The sequence below is a fragment of the Notechis scutatus genome, chromosome 1 (assembly GCF_049901735.1).
Source record: "Notechis scutatus isolate UNSWTSFEM ecotype Mainland chromosome 1, rNotScu1.2, whole genome shotgun sequence".
Taxonomy (NCBI): domain Eukaryota; kingdom Metazoa; phylum Chordata; class Lepidosauria; order Squamata; family Elapidae; genus Notechis; species Notechis scutatus.
In genome coordinates, this window is record NC_142009.1 from 258924050 (window position 1) to 258946118 (window position 22069).

At 36.1% G+C, this 22069-nt stretch overlaps 1 protein-coding gene across 14 annotated transcripts in view; it reads left to right on the forward strand.

Moving 5' to 3' along the window:
• ANO1 (anoctamin 1) overlaps nucleotides 1-19461 on the forward strand; it is a 147313-nt gene extending 127852 nt beyond the window's left edge. For all 14 annotated transcript variants that reach the window (XM_087951137.1, XM_087951139.1, XM_087951136.1 and 11 more), the window contains 8 exons: nucleotides 669-726; nucleotides 833-933; nucleotides 1988-2133; nucleotides 4032-4184; nucleotides 6134-6186; nucleotides 7619-7803; nucleotides 9722-9827; nucleotides 13257-19461. In XM_087951137.1, the coding sequence (XP_087807263.1) occupies nucleotides 669-726; nucleotides 833-933; nucleotides 1988-2133; nucleotides 4032-4184; nucleotides 6134-6186; nucleotides 7619-7803; nucleotides 9722-9827; nucleotides 13257-13517 (1063 nt within the window). In that variant the 3' untranslated portion in view covers nucleotides 13518-19461. The remainder of the gene's footprint in view (nucleotides 1-668; nucleotides 727-832; nucleotides 934-1987; nucleotides 2134-4031; nucleotides 4185-6133; nucleotides 6187-7618; nucleotides 7804-9721; nucleotides 9828-13256) is intronic.
• The last annotated feature ends 2608 nt before the right edge of the window (nucleotides 19462-22069 follow it).

The following is a 22069-nucleotide window of genomic DNA, read 5'->3' on the forward strand; positions in this document are numbered from 1 at the left end:
ATACATATTCATTGGTTAAAATGTGAGTGCTTACTCAGCAGATGTTCACGCTGTTTTAAGTTGTTACAGATAGAAGCATTTTCAGAAATAAATGGCAGACTTCAGCTTTACTGTTTGGCATCATCAAGTTGAGGAATATTATTGAAAATACCACAATGAAGGTTTCCACAAGCAAAGAAAAAGTTGGGGAAAGCAGTCTTACTGATACACTCCCATGCATTTTTTCTCTTGAAATTCTGAGGGCTCTTAGGTCAGCTACTAAACAGTGTCCAGAACTGCAAACAGATACTGGAAGTAGCAAATTTTTGAATGCCATTCACTGACAGAAAGGATTTCATCCAATAAATGAATTAATTGGATTTTCCTCATCATGTCCACAAGATATTTATTATTCTTTCCTTTAATCATATTTAACATTAATTAACCCAGCTCTAAGGCAAATTACTTCTTTGAAAAATGTCACTGATAATGTTTGTGTTGATAAAAGTGAATATATTCCTGATAGCTAGATTTACTTTTCTGTATTTTTTTCTGAAACTAAATTAATCATCCATTGTACATTGTGTATCTTTGTAGAATGATTTTAGAGGCACGTAAAATACTGCAGGAAGTGTCTGAAAGATTGTGTCTGTAACACAAATTCTAACCGTTGTTTCCAAATTGTCTAGATTTGTTGGACGCCCAGGAGATTATGTCTACATTTTTCGTTCTCTTCGAATGGAAGAGGTAACTGTACCTTATTTTGTTCATGTGTCTAGAAAACAGCTATGAACATTCTGTTGGGGTATATGGATGTCCCCAGTTTTTTTATTTTGTTTTTCCCTTTTTTTAGTGTGCTCCTGGTGGTTGCCTGATGGAATTGTGTATACAACTTAGCATTATAATGTTGGGGAAACAGCTGATTCAGAATAATCTTTTTGAAATTGGCATCCCGTAAGTAGTAAGGAATAAGAAAATATTAGCTAACTTCTCAAAATGCTTGCATATCATCTCTTGATAAATTAAGTATATTTTTTCTTGACATCCATGCAATGCAAGAAAATGTTAGACTGAGGATACACCAAAATTTAAAAACATTCATTTTGTTACTATATTATTTGTTTCATTAATTCAATACATTTTGTTCTTATCTGAAGGACTATTTTTTCTCTGCAAATAATTTATTTCTAAAATAATTAAGCTCTATTATATTCATTGAGAATATTATAAAGAGACAGATAAGGGAATTTTTGTTTTTTGCTTTATTTATTTTGTTCCATTTTCCTTGAAAGGTGAATTATCTTAAATTCAGGGTTATTTTCCTTATCAGTAAATCTTATAGTCTGCATTTCAGCAGTGTTTTCCCAAAGTGTTGTATTATGTTACTTAATAAATAAGAATTATGAATCTACAGTGGGGCCAAGTTCAACCAACTTATTAGTAGATAAATAGAATGGGACAAAATACTCAAATTAGTATCAAGTACAAAGAATAAAGTCTTCATGGTTATTCAGTGGCCACACTTTCGAAGATCTGATCAGGATTGTAGAGGCTGATAGAGATTATAATAGACCAGTATAATTAAGTCTTCATGTGTCTTTAGGAGACAGTAAATAAATTTGTTTATTCTTCATTTACTTTGCCAGAAATTTTCAGACATTTGGAGCTCTTATTTTCCCAATAGAGCTAGAAAGCCTTTTGTTCCTGTGAACTAACATAATTTGCTTTAAACAGAAAAGAACTTCAGGAAAACCTTTGTCATAGTGGAAATGACATAAAAACTGTGATGAGGTGCATATGAAAAGTTTTGGGCATTTTCACAGGACTTTTTAAATACCATTTCGGATACTAGAGAACTCAAAATAGAAGTCTGTCATTCAGCTACAAAAAATTTGGGAATTTGCTTTATCAAGGAACTTATTAAAATGGGAAACCAAATCTCTAATTTTTTTTTTTTTACAAAACATATAAGACATCTAAAGCAATTACTTTTCCTCATTCTTGATAGGAAAATGAAAAAATTTATAAGGTACTTGAAGCTGAAACGACAAAATCCTGTAGATTATGAAGAGCATATGAAGAAAAAACAGCGTTATGAAATAGATTATAATCTGGAACCTTTTGCAGGACTTACTCCAGAATACATGGAAATGAGTAAGACTTAAACTACCGTTATTTAAAGTGGGATTTCCCAGCTGATTACCTGTTCTGCAATGAACCAGAGTTTTATCCATTCAATATTTTATTATCCATTCAAAATGGATGCCCCAAATGTGCTTTTTCAAGAGGCAACTAGACTTTCTGGTTTTTCTTTGAAGACATTTCTCATCCAAGAAGCTTCTTCAGCTCAGAATCTCCATAGACATTCAGAATTGATTGATTTATCCAGCCTGACTGTTATTATGTTTTCTAGTTCTTTCTTTTTTGAGTTCTTTTTTCATATAATAAATGATTCAATAATAAAAGACATGTTATCCCTTTAAGAAGTTTCTATTATTTGATACATATAATTTCCAGAGGAGTAACCTTGATCAGAAAGTGCAGCTCTCATATACTTAATCCAATCCCGACTAGATTACAGTAATGCTCTACAAGCAGCCTTTGAAGAGCATTTAGAAGTTTCAAGTGCTGCAGAAATGCAGCACCCCATGCAGTTATTTGTGCCACTGGATTGGTGCATGTTACACCTGTGCTCTGAGAGCTACATTGGCTGCCAGTTTGCTTCTGAGTTCAATACAAAGTGCTGGTTATGACCTTCAAAGCCCTATATGGGGGATGTCTCAAAGGTGTTTTTTCAAGAGGCAACTGGACTTTCTGGTTTTTCTTTGAAGACGTTTCACTTCTCATGCAAGAAGCTTCTTCAGCTCTGACTGGATGGTGGAAATGGAAGGATTTATACTCCTTGCAAACAGCTGGTCATTTGCATTCTTTTACAGAATTGTTGAGGCCACCTGGAGGTTTGTCTATGTCATCAGGGTCATCTGAGTGGTGGAAATTGTGTGGAGCCTTATTGGAACTGTTGAAAGGACTGTGTTGTAAACTGGAAACAGATGATGTCGTATCCATCCTCCTCCATTGAGAGAGGGCTGTTCTTCTTGGATGAGAAGTAAAACACCTTCAAAGAAAAACCAGAAAGTTCAATTGCCTCTTGAAAAAAGCATCTTTGGGACAATCATGATCTGGATGACTGAGAATCTCCATAGACATCTACATGGGAATGGGTTATTTGAGGGACTGTCTCTTCCCGGTTACATTTACCAGTCTCATCAGGCCTGGCATAAGGAAGGTCCCACTTGCTAAGGAGCTTCATTTGAGCAGAACTAGGAAGAGAGCCATGACATCCAGTCTTTGGGACAACATCTCCCCTGAAGTGAGATTGACCCTAATGGACTTCTGAAAATTTGATTTTGTCTTGGGGCCTGGGGATTCCATGGGAATATGGAGCCCACAAAACAGTTGTATTGTGTGTAACATTTAGATTGAATCTCCTGTGTTTTCTGCTTATGCCTTTTAATTGCTCAAATTGTTTTTAATGGTTTTGTGGTTTTGATAATTTTTGCTATTTTAAATATATGGGCTGCCCAGAGTCACGTACTGTATGTGAGTTGAGCAATTATATGAATTAAATAAAGTAAATCAATACAATACAGTATAAAGCAAAGACAACAAAGAATCTTGTAACTGATTAAAAGTAAAAAAAAAATGTACAAGGTTCCACCTTTTCATGGACTTACCTCCATTACATGAAATGCATTCTTTTCTCTTGTGTTAGGAATATATGTGGATTCATAGTTTAGTGGAAGTTTGGGTGGGAGAATTGTAAAAAGTGAGAGCAGCCTGGAGTTAAATAAAAGAAATGTTGTCCAAAAATGCTCAAAACATTTATATAAAATAACCAGTAGCAAATAGTATAACAGATCAAACACTTAAGAAAATACATATAATTTGTGCGTAGTGTGCATTCGCTGATTTGCAGGGAGGTTGTCTTTTGGAAAGCAAATTCTACAGGAGTAAAATTGGTAATTGACAGTAGTTTCTTTTTAAATTTTCAGTAATCCAGTTTGGTTTTGTAACCCTGTTTGTTGCATCCTTCCCATTGGCTCCCTTGTTTGCATTGCTCAACAATATCATTGAGATACGTCTGGATGCAAAGAAATTTGTCACTGAGCTTAGGAGGCCAGTTGCAGTGAGAGCTAAAGATATAGGTAAGTTAGTAATTATTTATACAATATCTATAATTTATAAATATTGGTTAGAAAGCAGAAAATCGAGTGTCCTGGTTTGTGCAAGATAACCACTCTCTGCTCAAGCAGAACCTCTACTGAATACCAGCTGGTGTTCTTTATTTGTGGTAGTCTGACCTCAACAGCTAGGAAAGCTATATTATTCTTCTCTTGATTTCTATCCTGCTTTTATTTTTTACTAAAGCAATGTAATTAATTATAGATGTTTGAATAATCAGTGTAAATAGCATGAAAAATTGAACAAAATTTTGTTTCTCCTTAAGAGTTTCACTTCATGCCATCAGGTATAGAGAAAAGGTCCATTTGACATCCTTAGGAAAAGCATTCTAAACCTCACTGTTACTAGGTTTTACTCCCAACCCTTCAATAGGCTAAAGACTTAAATGAAAAGCACAAACATAGGGTTGTATCAAATTCATCATTTGCTAGCAGGACCGAATCATCCTTCTATGCATCCATTAACCTGTTCAAACAGTAAAAGATTCTCAAAAGGCAGAACTGAAACTCCGAAAAGAGATGGGGGGAAAAATGACAAGAAGTTCCACGTTACCCCATAGAATGGAATGTAGAAATGAAGGAATATTATCTAGAAATAAATGAATTGACAAACTGAGTAGATATTAAAGGAAATATCTTTTGCTTCGAACATTGAAGTAAAGAAAGGATGAAAAAAACAGATAATATCATTGCTATTATTTATTTATAATATCTAAATTATTCATTGTATATGATGTTATTGGTGATGTATGCATTAACAGCCCAGATCCTAGGAAGCAATTACAGGTAGTCCTCAACTTATGACCACAATTGAGTCCAACATTTCTGTTTTTAGGTGAAACATTTAAGTGAGTTTTGCCCCATTTTATGACTTTCCTTACTACAGTTGTTAAGTGAATCACTGAAGTTGTTAAGTTAGTAACATGGTTGTTAATTGAATCTGGCTTCCCCATTGACTTTGCTTGTTAGAAGGTGATCACGTGACCCCAGGACACTGCAATCATCATAAATATGAGTCAGTTCCCAAGCATCTGAATTTTGATCATGTGACCATGGGGGTGCTGCAATGGTTGAAAAAATGGAACATGTCACTTTTTTCAAATCCGTTGTAACTTCAAATGGTCACTAAATGAACTGTTGTAAGTTGAGGACCCACTTTTAAGAGTGTTAAAAAGTTCTGGGCACCATTGTTCAAAAAAGGCAATGACAAACTGGGAGGAAGTTCAAAGGAGGTTACCGAGATAATGATTGATTTAGAAACCAAGCCCAATTAGGATTGAATTATTATTCCAATTAAATGATATAAATATATGTATCCTATTAAAGAGACAGCTGACGAGAGATACGATAACACTTTTCAACTATCTGGGTTGTCACATTGGAGAAGGAATGGGCGTATTATTTATTGCCCAAAAAGAAGAATCCGTGAGCCTGCCTGAGCAGGAGGTTGGACTTGAGGACCTCCAAGGTTCCTTCCAACTCTGTTCTTCTGTTAAAACTACAAGAAAGGGATTCAGGCTAGCTATGAGGAGAAACTTCTTGACTGTATCAGTTATCAGTCAATTCAAAAGGTTTCCTCTTGACATGGTGAGTTCTCCTTTTTAATGGTTTTGAAACAGAAGCTGGAAATTCATCTGTTAGAGATCCTTTAACAGTGGGGAAAAAAGACCCTGGAATCTCTGATCAAAGGACAAAGTTATAAGAATAGAAGACTGGCTGCATTCAAGTATAATTTTACATTTGCCTCTCTGCTCTCTCACAGAACCCCCAGTTCTCATGCCACCTTAGGGGTTCTGTGGAACAGAGTTGGAAAAATCCGGGCCTAGATGACTTTGATAGTCCTTTCCAAGTCTGGGATTCTACGATCAGTATTTGCGATAATACTCTTGAATAGCTTGCTTGTCTTTTCTCAGGGATATGGTATAATATCCTCAGAGGGGTAGGAAAATTGGCTGTGATCATAAATGTAAGTATTTTTTTTCTGTAAATAGTATATGAACACAAAATTCTCATTTCTACTCAACTATTTTAAAGGTTTATTCTGCAATGGCTAAAGTAGGAAAGTGTGAATATGCCTGGAAAAGCAACCATAAAGATGGGCTGACACTTGGGCTAACCTCAGCTACATTTCCCAGATGGCTGTGCCTCTATCTTTTACTTTTCCTCTCAGATGGCTCCAGCTTCCTCTCTTTTGGCAAGAGGCCCATCTTTTCTATCCATTACCTTCTTTTCCTTTATCCCTTGACTTCATTTCCTATTTCCTGTATGGTCTAGAACAACTCTGGGGCAGTACGGCCCCAAGACCTGCCAATCCTTCACTGTCTGTCCATTGTGTTTCCAGACTGTAGCTTTCTCACTTCTGAATGCCAACATTAATTCTTCTCTTCTTCTGCTGCTAGGCTTGTTAAGCATGGCATTCTTTGTCTTTTTTCTATTAGGTCAAAAGGGGAAGTTGGAATTGGTTTTTAGGTGTTGACGACATGAAGACATTTCCTAAAACAAAAGAGAGCAACTAGCAGGCATCTAATCTGTAGCTCTGAAATCACCCCACAGAAAATGACAGAGAAGCCAAATGGCCAAATTTTGGCAGCACAATTTTCAGCTAAAAAAAGGAGAAAATGAAATAATATCACATGCCCAATAAAGACCCCCAAACTGCCTTAAGCATCACTGGGAAAACCTACAGCCCATTAAATTGTGCAATTCTGTGGATCCATATGGAAAAGATCCACTGTAATTCTAAATATTAAGCTTTCTACTCTCTTCTGATATGGTATCTGCCCTGCAAACAACAGCTAAACGTTTTGTGTAAGATTTATTTTAATTGTGAAAGATAAAAAAAATATTAAATTGCTGGATCCAAATAAAACTATCCACTATTTGTCAAGTTTTGTGCATTTGATGAAACATCTAAATGGAGCATTTGCACAAAAAGCGCACAATTCCAAAACAATGAATGCAAAGTGATTCAAAATTGCCTCCAGCATGCAGGATAACAAAAGCAACATCAGTGCCCCAGACACTGTTTGTTTATTGATGGGGGGGAGCATGTGTATAACAAAAATATTGTGCATGGCAACAGGGCAAACTTGGGGCTGTTATCTGAAAGAAATTTGCAATTAAAAGAATATTAGTGCTGAAATACCTATAACCATTTTCCCACCTGATGTTAGCTTCCCAGTCAATTTCAGCTATTCATTCTCAATTTGCTGCACTTTTAAAGATTGAATATCAAACCACCATGGTGCAAAGAAAACCATTAGCCTGCTGATCTGATGATACGGTTAGAACCAGCCTGATTCATGTCAATCCCTGTTGGGGGAGGAGACGATTGAGTCTGCTTATGTAATTAAGTGTGGCTTGAATATCTGCACTCATTCTTTACTTTTATGGCTTAGGCATTTGTGATCTCATTCACATCTGACTTCATTCCACGCCTCGTGTACCTGTATATGTACAGTGAGAGTGGCACCATGCATGGCTTCGTGAACCATACACTATCCTATTTTAATGTCAGCAATTTTCAAGGAGGAACTGCTCCAAAAGATGATATGGAGCTTGGCTATCCAGTGCAAATATGCAGGTATATAATGACATTTCTTTGAAACAACTTTGCCTAGACTATGCCTAGGATATTTGTTTGTCGTGCATCTCATCAAATCTCTTTTAATTTTTGGTGTGTTTATTCTAGGCTGTATGTATTGAAAAATGCCAACTTTCTGTAGATAAAGCTGCCTTTCTCCCACCCACCCTGCTTCTATGACATCACCATTCCCCCCTCCAATTATGTAATTTCAAAGGCACAGAAATTGAGCCAGAAGAACCCCGTTTTGAAAAGACAAATTCTTTTCCATTACAGTTTTTTTGAGCTACTGTCTAGACCAGGGATCTCCAAACTTGCCAACTTTAAGACTTGAGGACTTCAACTCCCAGAATCCCTCAGCCTGCATGATTGGTTGAGGAATTTTGGAAGTTAAAATCCACATCTCTTTAAAGTTGCTAAGTTTGAGGACCATTGGTCTAGAACCACAAAAGTACCATTATGATTAGTTTTGATCTACTCTCTGCCAACATATGTCTCTCTCACACGCACACATACAGTACATACACACAATAAAATAAAGCTATCCTAAATCATCTCATTAATGAATCAAGCATATTAGCAGATATGAATCTTTAAAAACCCAGTAGCCACATGCTCCTTAATCTAATATTCCTTTGGCAGAAATCCACAATATTACAATAGGATTTTTTTTAATGGAAAGCTGTCGCTGCTGTTTATTCCCCTCTGCTTCTAATTTCCATACTAATTCCTCAAAAGAGTATTTCATGCATATGGAAATAGCATCAGAGATAACTTTCAATAGCTAAGAAAAGACATAGCTGCTGTAATGATTCATATGCATATTGAGAAGAACCCTGTTGAAAAAACATATCCAGCCCTATTAGATTATTTGAATTTTTCAAATATTATAAATATCACACTCCAAACGTGCCTAAATGCAGACCTTTATATGCCAAAACTTTGTAAACCATGATTTGTCTTCAGTCCAAAGATTGAAATGTGGCTGGACCTCTAAATAAACCAGAGATAAAATCTCACTAATTCATTAATTACTGTCACGTAAACTTGCTCAGTTTCGTATATGTTACAATAAAGCTCTGAATTGCTCTAATGTATTTCCTCCATATCTTGTATGAATCTAATTTTGAAAGCCACAAAATTGCTTTCTTGATACTCAGAAATTATGCACTTTGCACCCCAAATTCCAGTGTAACCTCTTTTCATATACCTTCCCTATTATTTTAAATTAAACCATACTACTTAAAGTTTGTATTAAGACACTTTTTCGACTTCATTCTCCTTCCTGCTTACTTATCCAATCAGCCTTGGGAAGGGAACTGATATTCTTTTAGGATGCCTCTGAACTACAACCCCCAATATCTGTATCATTGGCTATTCTACTGGGACTACTGGGAGATGAAAGACCATGAGTTTGCTGTCTCTGCCCTAGGCAGGCTGCCCAAGGCTTGTTTCACTGCACTGTAATATCCTTACATATAATATTCATGGCATTCTTCTATCTAGGTCCTTCCATTCAAGTATTACTAAATGGCTGCATACTTGTCTGCTATACAGCAGGCCAATCCTTTGTCTGAGGAAGATTTTCAGTCAATGTTTCCTTTTCTAGACTCTGCGATAGCTTGCTTCTTTAATATGATTTCACATTTTTCTCAAATACGTTATGCAAAACACATAGAGCATCCTGTCACTTCAACAAAGTACATGGAAATATAGCAATTCACTAACATGTTATTCTGATAAAGCAAAAGAAATTAGCATAACTATATTTTCAACATGTCAGCAGTAAACTCAATGTAGCAACTGACACACTGATTTTAGTTAAAGATGATAGATGATGATAGATAGATAGAATTTGATATGAACTGATACTTTATTCTCAGAACCTTCTGATTCTCAATTCTAATCTGTTTTTCAGATACAAAGATTATAGAGAACCTCCATGGTCTGAAAATAAATATGATATTGCAAAAGATTTTTGGGCTGTGCTTGCAGCAAGATTAGCATTTGTAATAGTGTTTCAGGTAAAGTATAATCAAAATTTGTCCTTTTTCTAGAAATTATATCACAATAAAATGAATGCATGAAATAGTGTTTTTAGGAGATGATGATATCTAACAGTATTTGAAAAATACCATGTCCATATCATGTTTGCCTAGCAGGTATCAACAACTTTTTCAAATTTCACACCGGTACTCTTGCACAAAAAGTATTTACAGTAAAATTTACAGTAAAATAAAAATTATATTGTACATTTTATGAAAATACTGCACTTCAAGATTTGTACTGTGGCAGAAATTGTTGCATTGCACACAGAGACTCTCAAGTGAGTATACCAGAATACCAGCAGATGAGTGAAGACTGCCCATATGAGGAATCAGCTGTTCCCTTTTGTTGTCTCTTGTAACAGTATGTAAGAATGGTCTTGAATGATGAAAAGAATGTTTCAACTCCTTCAGAACTAAATGATGTTGCTGATAAATAAAACAAAATTCTAGTAAAACTGTTGAGACAACTAAAACCACAGAAGACAATGTTAGTATTTGATTAGCCTAAGTGAGATAAGCAGAAACAAATAGAATAAGTTCAAAGTATTCCACTTTTATTCAATCTGGGAATTAGACTTGCCCAGCTGTATTAGACTCGCCCAGCTGTAATATTTATCTTAGCACGCTGCCTGAATTAACAGATAGCAGATAGTAGATCATCAGAGTTGGAAGGAACCTTATAGGTCAGTCTAGTCCAACCCCCCCCCCCCCGCCCAAGTGGGAGACCCTACACCATTTCTGACAAATGGCAGTCTAATCTCTTCTTGAAAGTCTCAAGTGATGGCGCTCCCACAACTTCCAAGGGCAAGCCATTCCATTGGTTGATTGTTCTCACTGTCAGAAAGTTTCTCCTTATTTCCAGGTTAAATCTCTCCTTGTTCAGTTTCCATCCATTATTCCTTGTCTGACCTACAGGCGCTTTAGAAAATAGCTTGACCCCTTCCTCCCTGTGGCAGCCCCTCAAATATTGGAAGACTGCTATCATGTCTCCCCTGGTCCTTCTCTTCACTAGACTAGCCATGCCCAGTCATGCCATGCCCAGTCATGCCCAGTTCCTGTAACCGTTCTTCGTATGTTTTAGTCTCCAGGCCCCTAATCATTCTGGTTGCTCTTCTCTGTACTTTTTCTAGAGTCTCAACGTCTTTTTTATAGTGTGGTGACCAAAACTGGATGCAGTGCTCTCAGTGTGGTCTTACTAAGGCTTTATGGAGTGGTATTAGTACCTCATTTGATCTCAATTGTATCCCTCTGTTAAGGCAATTTAGGATTGCATTAGCTTTTTTGGCTGCTGCTGCACACTGCTGAATTATATTGGTGCTATTGAAGAACCATTTCCAGAATCCTGCAGAATTTGCAATCCCCTCTTAGGATGTCTCGTCAGGTGCCTAATTTCTAATGGTAAATAAGAATTGGCTTTGGAGGAACATACTTTAAAATCAGGTGTTCCAAATTTTAAAGAAAGCTCTCTCCTCCTCTCTCTTGCTGGGGTGCATCTGATATAGCTGGAATGCCCTCTCAAGGATTGCATTTCAGGGGTGTATTTCCAGTGGTGGGATTCAATTTTTTTTTTACTACCAGTTCTGTGGGCATGGCTTAGTGGGCATGGTGTGGCTTGGTGGGCGTGGCAGAGGAAGGATACTGTAAAATCTCCATTCCCTCCCCACTCCTGGAGGAAAATTACTGCATTCCCATTCCCTCCCCACCCCACTAACCTGCTTTCCAGCTCCGTTCTCCTGTGCAGGGCAACAAAAAAAGACCCAGTCAATCAGCAGGGACTCTGGAGGCAGAAAATAGATGGGGGCGGGGCCAGTCAGAGGTAGTATTTGCCGGTTCCCCTAACTACTCAAAATTTCCACTACCAGTTCTCCAGAACTGGTCAGAACTGCTGAATACCACTTCTGTGTATTCCTAGATATAGAGAATGTTATGGGATTTATTTTTGAATAGATTTTTAGGCTTGCATTCAAGAAGACCCTCTGATACTTTTTTTTTCTAATGTTTTAATCTTCTTACACCAAGTATTTATTTCATTGTCTATACGTGCATCAGCTCTCAGATAAAAAAAAAAAACATAGCTGACTGTTGTAATTTTCTCAACTATAGAATAACTTTAGTAATATATCACATTAAAAAGTTGTTTACAGGAAAGCAGGATTAACAACAATTAATTTTAGAGTTGACACCAGGGAATTCCATTCACTCCTGTTTTGTCAGGGCCCTTGAGATAAGTGAGTATGTACATTATGAAGATATATTACAATATATCTTAGTTTCATGAAGTACAGTAGTGTATAGTTAGTGCTCATTATCATTCAGTTCTAATCTTGGGATCAGTTTGACTACTGTGGAACACAATTTTATGTTTCATGCGGATTCATATATATATATATATTCATTACACTGTCCCATTTTAGGGTAAACTGTTATATAGAGTATAGGAAAAAATGTAAAAACAGTAGGCATGAAATAAGAAAAAGGAAAGGAAATATATTGTATTTGAAATAAACTGCTCTCTTAATAATAGTTATAGCAGATACTGAAAAAGCAACTTACAGGATCCAATCTGGGTCAGTCACTGGGACCAGAGGTTTTGCCTTCCAAACTTTTGGACTTGTGCTGGAGCCCATCCTCAGGGAACTTCTCTCTCTAGCAGTTCCCTAAAGATGGCCTCCAGCACAAGTCCCAAAACTCTGAAGACAAAACCTCTGGCCCTGATGACTGATCCAGAATAGATCCTGCAGCATTATCCTGGGACAGATATGTTCGCCTTCATTCGTAAGCCACTTACAACCAGGATTCAGTATTCTGACATCTGTGCGTCCCCCCCCCCAAACCCTCCCCATGGTTATGTGATGACATTTTGGGTGCTCAGAAACAAACCCACATTTATGGCCATTTGCAGCATTCCAAGCTCACGTGACAGTGAGTTCTATTTTCCCCAGGAATCAATGTTTACTTCCAATTTCCAGCAAAAAAAAACCAAATAAGCCTCCTAATGAACAATGGCTTTGTTTAACAACCATGGAATTCACTTTATGGCCAATGCGTTCATTTCACAACCATGTTTGCTTAATAACTGCTGCAAAAAACGGTTGCGAAATTCATCATGGTTGTGTGATCACCGAATTTATGACTGTCGCCACTTATGACCAAAATTTCTGGCTCAATTATGATCCTAAATTGAGGACTACTGTACATGATCTCTGGAATTAAGCAGTCTATGCATTGTACCGATACATTCTTAGGAATCCCAAATATATGTGAATTCTTAATAAACTATTGATATATTCTTTTTTTAAAAAGAATTGATATATTGATATATTCTTTTTTTTTTTAAAGAATTTTTTTTAGTCAGACCATAATTTTGCCTTGGTTAACCTTTTCTCTTTTGTTTTTATTTTTCAGAATTTGGTTATGTTTATGAGTGACTTTGTTGACTGGATTATTCCAGACATTCCCAAAGACATTAGTCAGCAGATTCACAAGGAGAAAGTTCTCATGGTAGAAGTCTTCATGAAAGAAGAGCAAGGAAAGCTGCAGCTGCTAGAAAACTGGAGAGACAAGGATCAAAGGAGAGGTGAAAATTGTAACAGTCACAGTCCCAGGTCATCAATGAGCCATAGAGGGAGTGTATCTTCCTGTCACTCATGCCATGTTGAGGTATAGAAGAAGTCGATGTTTTACACTGGGGCATTCCATTCACAAAGCAGCCAATATTTACATGATAGAACTTCATACTTTAACAACCTGGTGCATGTTTAAGCATATGCGACTGTTTCGCTTATATCTATGTGAGAAATAATGTTCTTACGAACAGAAAGGACCATATTCTATTTCTGACAAGTTTTCTTTTTTTAATTTTGTTTCCTTTTTTGCACAAAAATAATGCAGGGATTTTTTTATATATATAAATAGATAGGTAACTTGCATAGTTAGCTTAGAGCTGTCACTGTTTTATTTTTTAAAAGGAGATAGGATTCTGTAGACTCTTCTCTGAGAATTTTATATTAGCGTATTTATTAAAATAGGATAAAATGTATGAACCAAACTACAACTATTGGAATAATAAGTCCCCCATTCCTAATAAGCTACATCTGGGGTCTTGCAATATGCGAATAATAATAATAATAAATACTATACTGTGGAGTGCTTTTTGCAAAGCTGTGGCAACCAAGGTCTGACTTGAATCTGCCGACTTTTTTACAAGCAGAAATCCTGTTGAATTTCCTTGATGATATGTTGAATAACCTGAATTTTCTCCAAAGTGAATGTGGGAGCAAGATTATTTTGTTTTCCATTTGAGATTCTTGCCTCAATTCATCACTTCCATCTTCATTTCATTTACTCTTATGAATAGAATGGTCAGACTGAAATCACTGTAATCTTAGTCTCATTAATGAGAGCAAATAACTGTACTGTCTTTCATATCTTCTTCTATGAAAGATAAACAATTTATGGAGGGGCATTTAGTTTACTAATTCAAAGTGTCTAGTGCACATTCCAGAGGGGGATTCTAAAGAGCAAGAGGCATCAGCACAATTTCCCCAAACACTGAAGGACCTTTGAAGAAAAAGTGTCCTGAGTTAAGAGCACACACAAAAACACACACACAAAAATACTAGCAAATTGCACTGCCCACCACAAACCTGGAATTTTAGTTGTTGAAGGAACACATTAAATATATGTATTTCCAATTACGGTTCTATGTCACCTCTGCTAGTAAAGCCTACATATTATATTTAAGGACATTACATCTTTCTAAAACAATTAATGTGATTCTGTCATTTCACTGATCATAGGGCTATTGTAGCTCATAATCTCTCATGAGCCGGTATATTAAGTAATTTGGCGAGGCAGCTAAATATTATTCTTTTCCAAATTTACAACTTCTCTGCCTTTGCAGGTCTGATTCATTTGTCTTGCTTTCTTTCATATTGAAATGGTCAGAGTTCATTTGAGCACCATTCCAGTGAAATGTGGGCCTTCCTTCCTCTTTCTTTCTTTCTTTCTTTCTTTCTTTCTTTCTTTCTTTCTTTCTTTTTTCTTTCTTTCTTTTTTCTTTCTTTCTTTCTTCTTTCTTTTTCTTTCTTTCTTTCTTTTTCTTTCTTAGTAGGTATCATATTATAGAGGTTATAAGATATGAGTATCATGGAGCCAGTACAGAGCTGTGCAATTTTTTAATCTCATAATACTAGAGTCGTTTTATGAAAATTGATCAGAAGCAAGTTCAGAACAGAAAAAAAGTAAATATGGTGCCACACAATCCACTATTACCAAATTATGTCTTTTAAAAGAGATTATACCATCTACTGAGAATAGATTAATAAATGAATAGTAAAATATTAATCAGTTGGTGCAATTGTTCAGAGGCCATACAGGAAATTAATATAGCAGATATACAACAATGTAGTTATTACTTTTACACATTGCTAGTAAATTACAGGGAAGTATCTTGAAGGTGCCAGGTATGATCCACTAGTGATGTTAAATTATGGTAACAGTCAAATAAATGGCATTTTATTCTTGGAGTTTTTTTAAGTTATTTTTTTTTAAATAAGATTAAAAATGAGAAAGTGAAAAGGGTTAGTAGAATTAAGAAGCATTTCAGTTCTCTTCAAAGGAAGGTTCTCCTGTGCTCATCACTAGTTGCTAGGCATCCAGAAATGACAATGAAAAGGTGAATAGTATGGACGTCTAATGAAGCCTAGCTTTATTTTTTCTCTTCAAATAGCTAAATATTTTAATTCGCACTAAGCCTGCTTTGAAAGGGTAATGGAGGAGCAGTTTACAATCTTAGAAAGCAGTAGAACAATCCAAGGAGGCAGTGGTAGAAATGAATGTTATAGAAAACCAGCAAGTCAAAGTCCTAAACAGAAAACAAATACAACACAGATTTTGATATAACAATTTTTTTTCCTGGGAAGTCATGGAACCTATGAACAGCAATCCAATTACTGTATGTCAGTGAATCCTAAGACTTGCCATAACAGCATATTGTAATGCAGTTCTGAGAATATCAAAGTCCAGCCAAAACAGGAATAATATCCTGGTAAAGATAGTCCTCCAAGCCAATTTTCACTTTAAAAAATTGCCTTTATATCAGCAAACCAAGATAGAAGAAGGAATCCACAGAGCCTTACCTATTGATATGGAGGGCAAATATGAACCAATTTATACATGATATGGCTCTCATCAGGTCTGACAGTCATGTTTGTATGTTTCATAGTTTGTCCTTGTCTCTTTAAAATAGTTCCAACTGAGAAGTTGTATGACTTTCATTATGTATAAAAGTATATATATGCTTTTTGTATTCAGAATTTTTCAGATATGCTACATTGTTGAAAATGTTGATGAGATGCAGGTGTTTCATGGACAGATATATAAAGTTGTTCAACCTTCATTGTCTTCCTGATAAAAATCAGCATGCAGTATTTGCTTCTTCATTCATGCTGAAGGTCCAGCAGTATCTATTAGACATTTGACGGCAAGCATCGCATTTGAGAAATGAAGGAATAGGGAAAATCAATTAATGGTCACTACGCAATCTTCACATACTCTAGTTTTGCCAAACTTTTGAGAACAAACTGCAACATTGACAGGTCTAAGCAGCCAAGGACCATGACAACCTTCCTTCCAAGGTAATCCAAGAGGCTGATCTGGATTATAAACCCAAAACCTGGAAGACCATTCAGTTGCAGCTAATATATCAATCCCTTTGCTTAGGATAAAAAGCAGAGCATCCTTGAAGTCACAATCAGTGTCTAGTGTCGGCTTTGACACTATGAGGCTTTCTTGCAGCAGTACTGAAGTGGATTGCTATTGCTATCTTCTGGGATGATTTTTGGATTTGGGCTTTTTCAACATTAAAATCTAGGTTGTAGCCTTAGTATTTGTGGACACTGTCCCATCAAGGTCCAGGAACCTAGGAGCAAGGTATTTAATTGCTGAAAACATATGGTTTAAAGAGAGATAAGCCAATGAAGATGTGTGAAATCAAAATCAGAATTATAGATACCAGCGCTGTGTATGTGTTCCTTGACAATCCCATCCGTTCAGTCTTACCTACATTTCCCCAAAAGTAAAACCTGTGCAAGAGTCTGTCACTTTAGCCATGCAGATTTCATGAATGCATGATTTTAAGTAACAACTTGCCGCAATATAAGGACATCATAAAATATAACGAATTAGTCATGTAGTACAGATGACCAATCTAGTTTGGAAGTACAGGTAGTTCTCGACTTACAGCCACAATTGAGCCCAACATTTATGTTGCTAAACGAGATATTTGTTAAGTGAGTTTTGCCCCATTTTGCTACTTTTCTTAACACAGTTGTTAAGTGAATCATTGTAGCTGTTAAAGTTAGTCACACAGTTGTTAAGGTGAATCTTACCCATTGACTTTGCTTGTTAGAAAGTTGCAAAAAGTAATCGCATGATCCTAGGACATAACAATCATCATAAATGTGACTCAGTTGCCAAGTGTCTGAATTTTGATCACATGACAGTGGGATGCTGCAACAGTTGTGTGAAAACCAGTCATAAGTCACTGTTTCAGTGATGTAACTTTGAACGATCACTAAATGAACAGTTGTAAGTCGAGAACTATCTGTATATTACAAGTAAGCCTACTGCGTGGTTTATTCAAAAAGCAAATGCCCAAGACTGTTATATTTCAGTTTTAATAGTTTGTTGCAAATTTATTTAACATAAAATTTCCATTATAAAATATTTATTAGTTTTAATATAATGAATGAATTCAATTCTCTTTAAATATAATTTATCCAAGATTCTCTGTAAGTGAAAATGTATTATGTTAATGAAATTTTGTCCATACATAACACTCTTGCCAAAGATTATTCTGAATAAAGGGCTTACCTTTTGTTTATAACTGCTTCTTGTAAATTGAACTGCACTTATTTTAAAGTCATATTAGCCCAAATGTAATCAGCCTTGTCTACCTTTCTTGATGTAGAATCCATGGAAGAAAATATTTGACATCATCCAATAAATGTGTTTTAGCTGTGCTAAGAGCCTTATACCAAGTAAAACAATTTATGTTTATATACTGACCTGTATGCACGAATTTGGATTTAAATATGCAAGCATCCAGTGAATTTCAACTGCCAAAGATACTGGATATTGTGGATGAAAATTCACACTTCTTTTTGTTATTTGATGCAGATGGGAGGTTTGTTTCCTCTTGCAATAGTAAAAAATGTTTTGTGTTAGATGTGATGCCATATACAAGGATTTAAAGCTTAATATGTTCCAGGCTTCAGTAAAGTTCATATATTTTCTAATGTAAATAAACATTTGTCCATACAGATATAGATACACAAATTATAGTTTCTATCCCTGCATTTAGAGCTCCTGTTCAATCTCCCCCGCTACCAAACATACCCACAGACTCACTAATCACAAACTCAGGATAAGTTTATTTTCAACAAAAGCCAAACTTGCAAACCACCAATTATATAATTCTTGGTTTAATTATGAATTCAATTACCCAACTTTTTTGAAGCAATGTATAAAAAAGTACTACTGAGAATTATTTAAAACAAAAATAACCCCCCCTCCCCCCAAAAAATGGAACAGAGCAGACTACTTGCAAAATAGTAGTGCTTAGAATTTGGAAGAGGAAAGGTTCTTAAGAGCGTACATGCATGTAGCATGCATGTACCACTTATCTGCAAAATCCACTGGTCCAATAAATTTTGAATTGCATTGCAATGGTAGAGGACAACTACACAAGCCAGAGAAAGTCATAGCTGCTTTATGAAGTTACAGATGTGGTTACATAAGCATTCACACTTTTTTCTCCTTCATATCTGAAGCACTGTTGCAGTTCTACTAACGTATGTTTTTGAAGAGGAAAAATGAAAATCAGAACTCATTCTTGATTAGGAATTTTGTCACCAATTCTGTTTGTAAACACAGCTTTATGCAACATTAGAGCAGCTGAGAACATTCAGTATTAAGACAGGAACCAGTTTCATTTCTCTTCATTAGCCAAAACAAAATAAAAAAAACTTTAGAGGAAAGCAAATTACAATTGTAAACAGATTGTGGTTGTAAATGGGCATGAAGAAAATGGAAATCAAGAAAATGGTAAGGTAGGATGTAGTTACTTCTTTTCATAACTACCAATTAATCCTTCTCTGGTTTTTCTATTACTATTAGTCTTCCTAACTAATATATATTCAGGTATAATTTATACTGAACTATTATATCTCAATTAGTTTCACTAGAAATTAGGAAGAATGTACTGTACAAAAAACGTTAGGTTCATTTCATAGGTGATGAACATGAAGTTGACATGGATAACCCGAATTAGTCAGAGGGAGGATCTGAAACTAAAAGGAACATAAAACATTATCTTAAAATGTTGGCATAGTATTGACATTCCTATAAAAATAAGAACTATATACTTAGAAATGTTCATTTTTTGAGATCATTAAAAATAATTGCTTATGACTCTTTTATAGTTTCTTTTGTACTGCATTTTTTGAAAAAGGATTTTGTATATAATGTTGTATCTAGAAAATTATATAATGTTCCTTTTCATGGACTCTTTTTTTAAAAAAGAAAAGTAAATGCATACTAAAGCTCTGGGTTTTTTTGTTGAATATTTATTTCTATAACTAATACTCATTTAAACTTTCTAACAAAATGCCATTCTGCATTCATTTGAAGAGGAGAGGAGAATGGTGTGGAAGTTAAGATATGTAACATGTCAATTGAAAGGGTTTTATGTTTCAGTATTTCAATAAGTGTTGAGAATATTGTTACTTCTTAGAAAGTCGGAAGAGTAAATTTCTGGTCTCCTGGTGACCAACTCAAATTCAATTTTGTGTCATTATCCTGGGACACATATACAGTATTTATGCCTTCATTCACTGTTACTTCTTTTCATCTGGAACAGGGGTCGCCAAACTTTTGGACCTCAGTTTGGACCAAATTCATAATTTTAAATCCCAGGAACCACTAACCGGTTCTGTGGGCTTGGCCTAATTTGTGTGTGTGTGTGGCTTGGTGGTCATGTGACTGGCTGGGCATGGCTTGTATGTAAATTATAAATATTTATATAAATATTGAATTTTTTTATTAAAAAAAGAGCAACTTTTACCCAAAATTAGGCAAAGCAGGCAGGCAGATTGAGTTGCTCACCGAATCATTCATTGATCTATCTATCTGCCATCGGCTACCTGAGTCTGTCACACAAAATTTGCTTGCTGTGAGTCTGCACTGAATAATAGAACCTTCAGTCCTAAGGGAGGTTCGGCTGTACTTAAAAGCAGAGCTGAAGATCTAAAGACTAGCTAGAAAGCAAGAAATCAAATAATTTCCTGCTTCCTAGCTAATCTAAATCTCCCGGCACAGAACAGCTGATGGTTGGAAAAAGGAAAAATAGCAATTTAGAGGCAAGTTTGTCAGGTAAGGAGTGAGTGGATGGGGAAGGTTCCCACGGGCCATGTGGGTGGTGCAGCCTTGTGTTTCTGCACAGCCTGGATTAATTGCTTTGGGGGGGTGCTGGGGGGGGGACATTTCTCTGTGGCCCACCGAAATTTTCTCGCGGCCCACCAGCTGTTCTAAAGCAGGGGTGTCAAACTCACGGCATCATAGCGGTGTCACGTGACGTATCAAGACTTTTTCCCCCTTCGCTAAACCGGGCATGCCCAGCGTGTGATGCATCCGGCCTACGGACCAGGAGTTTGACAGGCCTGATCTAAAGGGTTGGTGCTGCGGCAAAGAAGGCAAGTAATTCCTCCATCTGGCAAGACAGAAATAGGCCAATGTATCTGGAGAGTCACATGCTGATAAATGTAACTAACTGCACCAGCACCTTGCTTAAAATGTTATTGCTATAACCATGATGGTTATAACAGTAGCTACATGAACATGGAATATATACAATAGAGTTCCTGGCGTTTTCCTACTAACGTATCACAAGCACCAAACACCCATATAACAGAATGTGTGCTAGCTGGAATGGATGAGATTTGAAGCCCAAAGCATCTGGATGAAAAGCATCAGGTTTCCTACTCTGAACTACCTCTTTTTATGGCTGAGCAGATGGAATGCTCTTCAAAATAAAGTTAATGAAAAGAAAATTAGCTACACTGTTAGCTAAATGTTGCTTGCCATGAGGTAAGGCAAGATATACAGTCTAAAGCTATGCAATAAAAGTTACTCCTTTGGCTTATCTAGTGTTGTAACGTTCACCTAGCAATGCATTTTCATGCTTCAAAGTTATGTGTATAGTCATACTGCACTGTTGGTAATATTAGTAGGTGACCATGTATATTTTGAGAATTTGGCAAATGGCAATACATGCTTGGCATGCACTTTGTATACAGAGGAGGCTTATGTTTGAGCTTCAATATGAAAGTTGGTGTTGCTAAAACAGAGAGCAATATTTTTTTAAAAAAAAGTAGGGAGAATGGGACAGAAGTATAGCATTAATTTTAATGTATTATTATTCTGGATAAGTATGAGTAATCATATAGTCATATCCTGTACAATGTTTGGATAGAACTGAAGATAACACACTCTCTGGGAATGGGCAAGGCTGCTCCCTTGTATACAGAATGTTAACAAAGCAAAAATGTTTGCACTTCCTGAGATGACTCATGACAGAGAAAGTGTACCAAGTTAGAATTTGACAGCATAACAGCATATAACAGAACCCACCCTATATTCAGAATTAGGGGATTTTCCAGACTTCTAGTTCAGTAGTAGCTGTGATTTCTTTACATATACAGCTGTTGTTTCACATACCTGGGAAAATATGGATGACTGTGGCTTCCTCCTTTATTTTGTTTTGCACAAAGGAAGGAATAAAACAGTAGCCAGTACACAAATCTCAATGCATCTCAATTTATTACTGAAGATTTTATCACTTAAACTTGCACCTCCCTCTCTCTCTCTCTCTCTCTCTCTCTCTCTCTCTCTCCCTCCCGAACTTTTTTCAAAAGGAAAAACATTCAAGAAAGCATAGATTCATCCAACTGCCTATTGTAAGTTGCTTGGTCAGCAGCACTATATTTTAAAAAGCATCTTAAACCTGTTTCCAGGATGGAGAGCTTTCCTCTTAAAAAGCTCTTCCTTGTTAGGAAATACATGCAACTTATTAAAAAAAACAACTGGTGCCATCTAATCTCAACCAAAGTTGCCACTAATGTACACCAGAAAAAGAAGGAATTCCATCCACAGAGTTA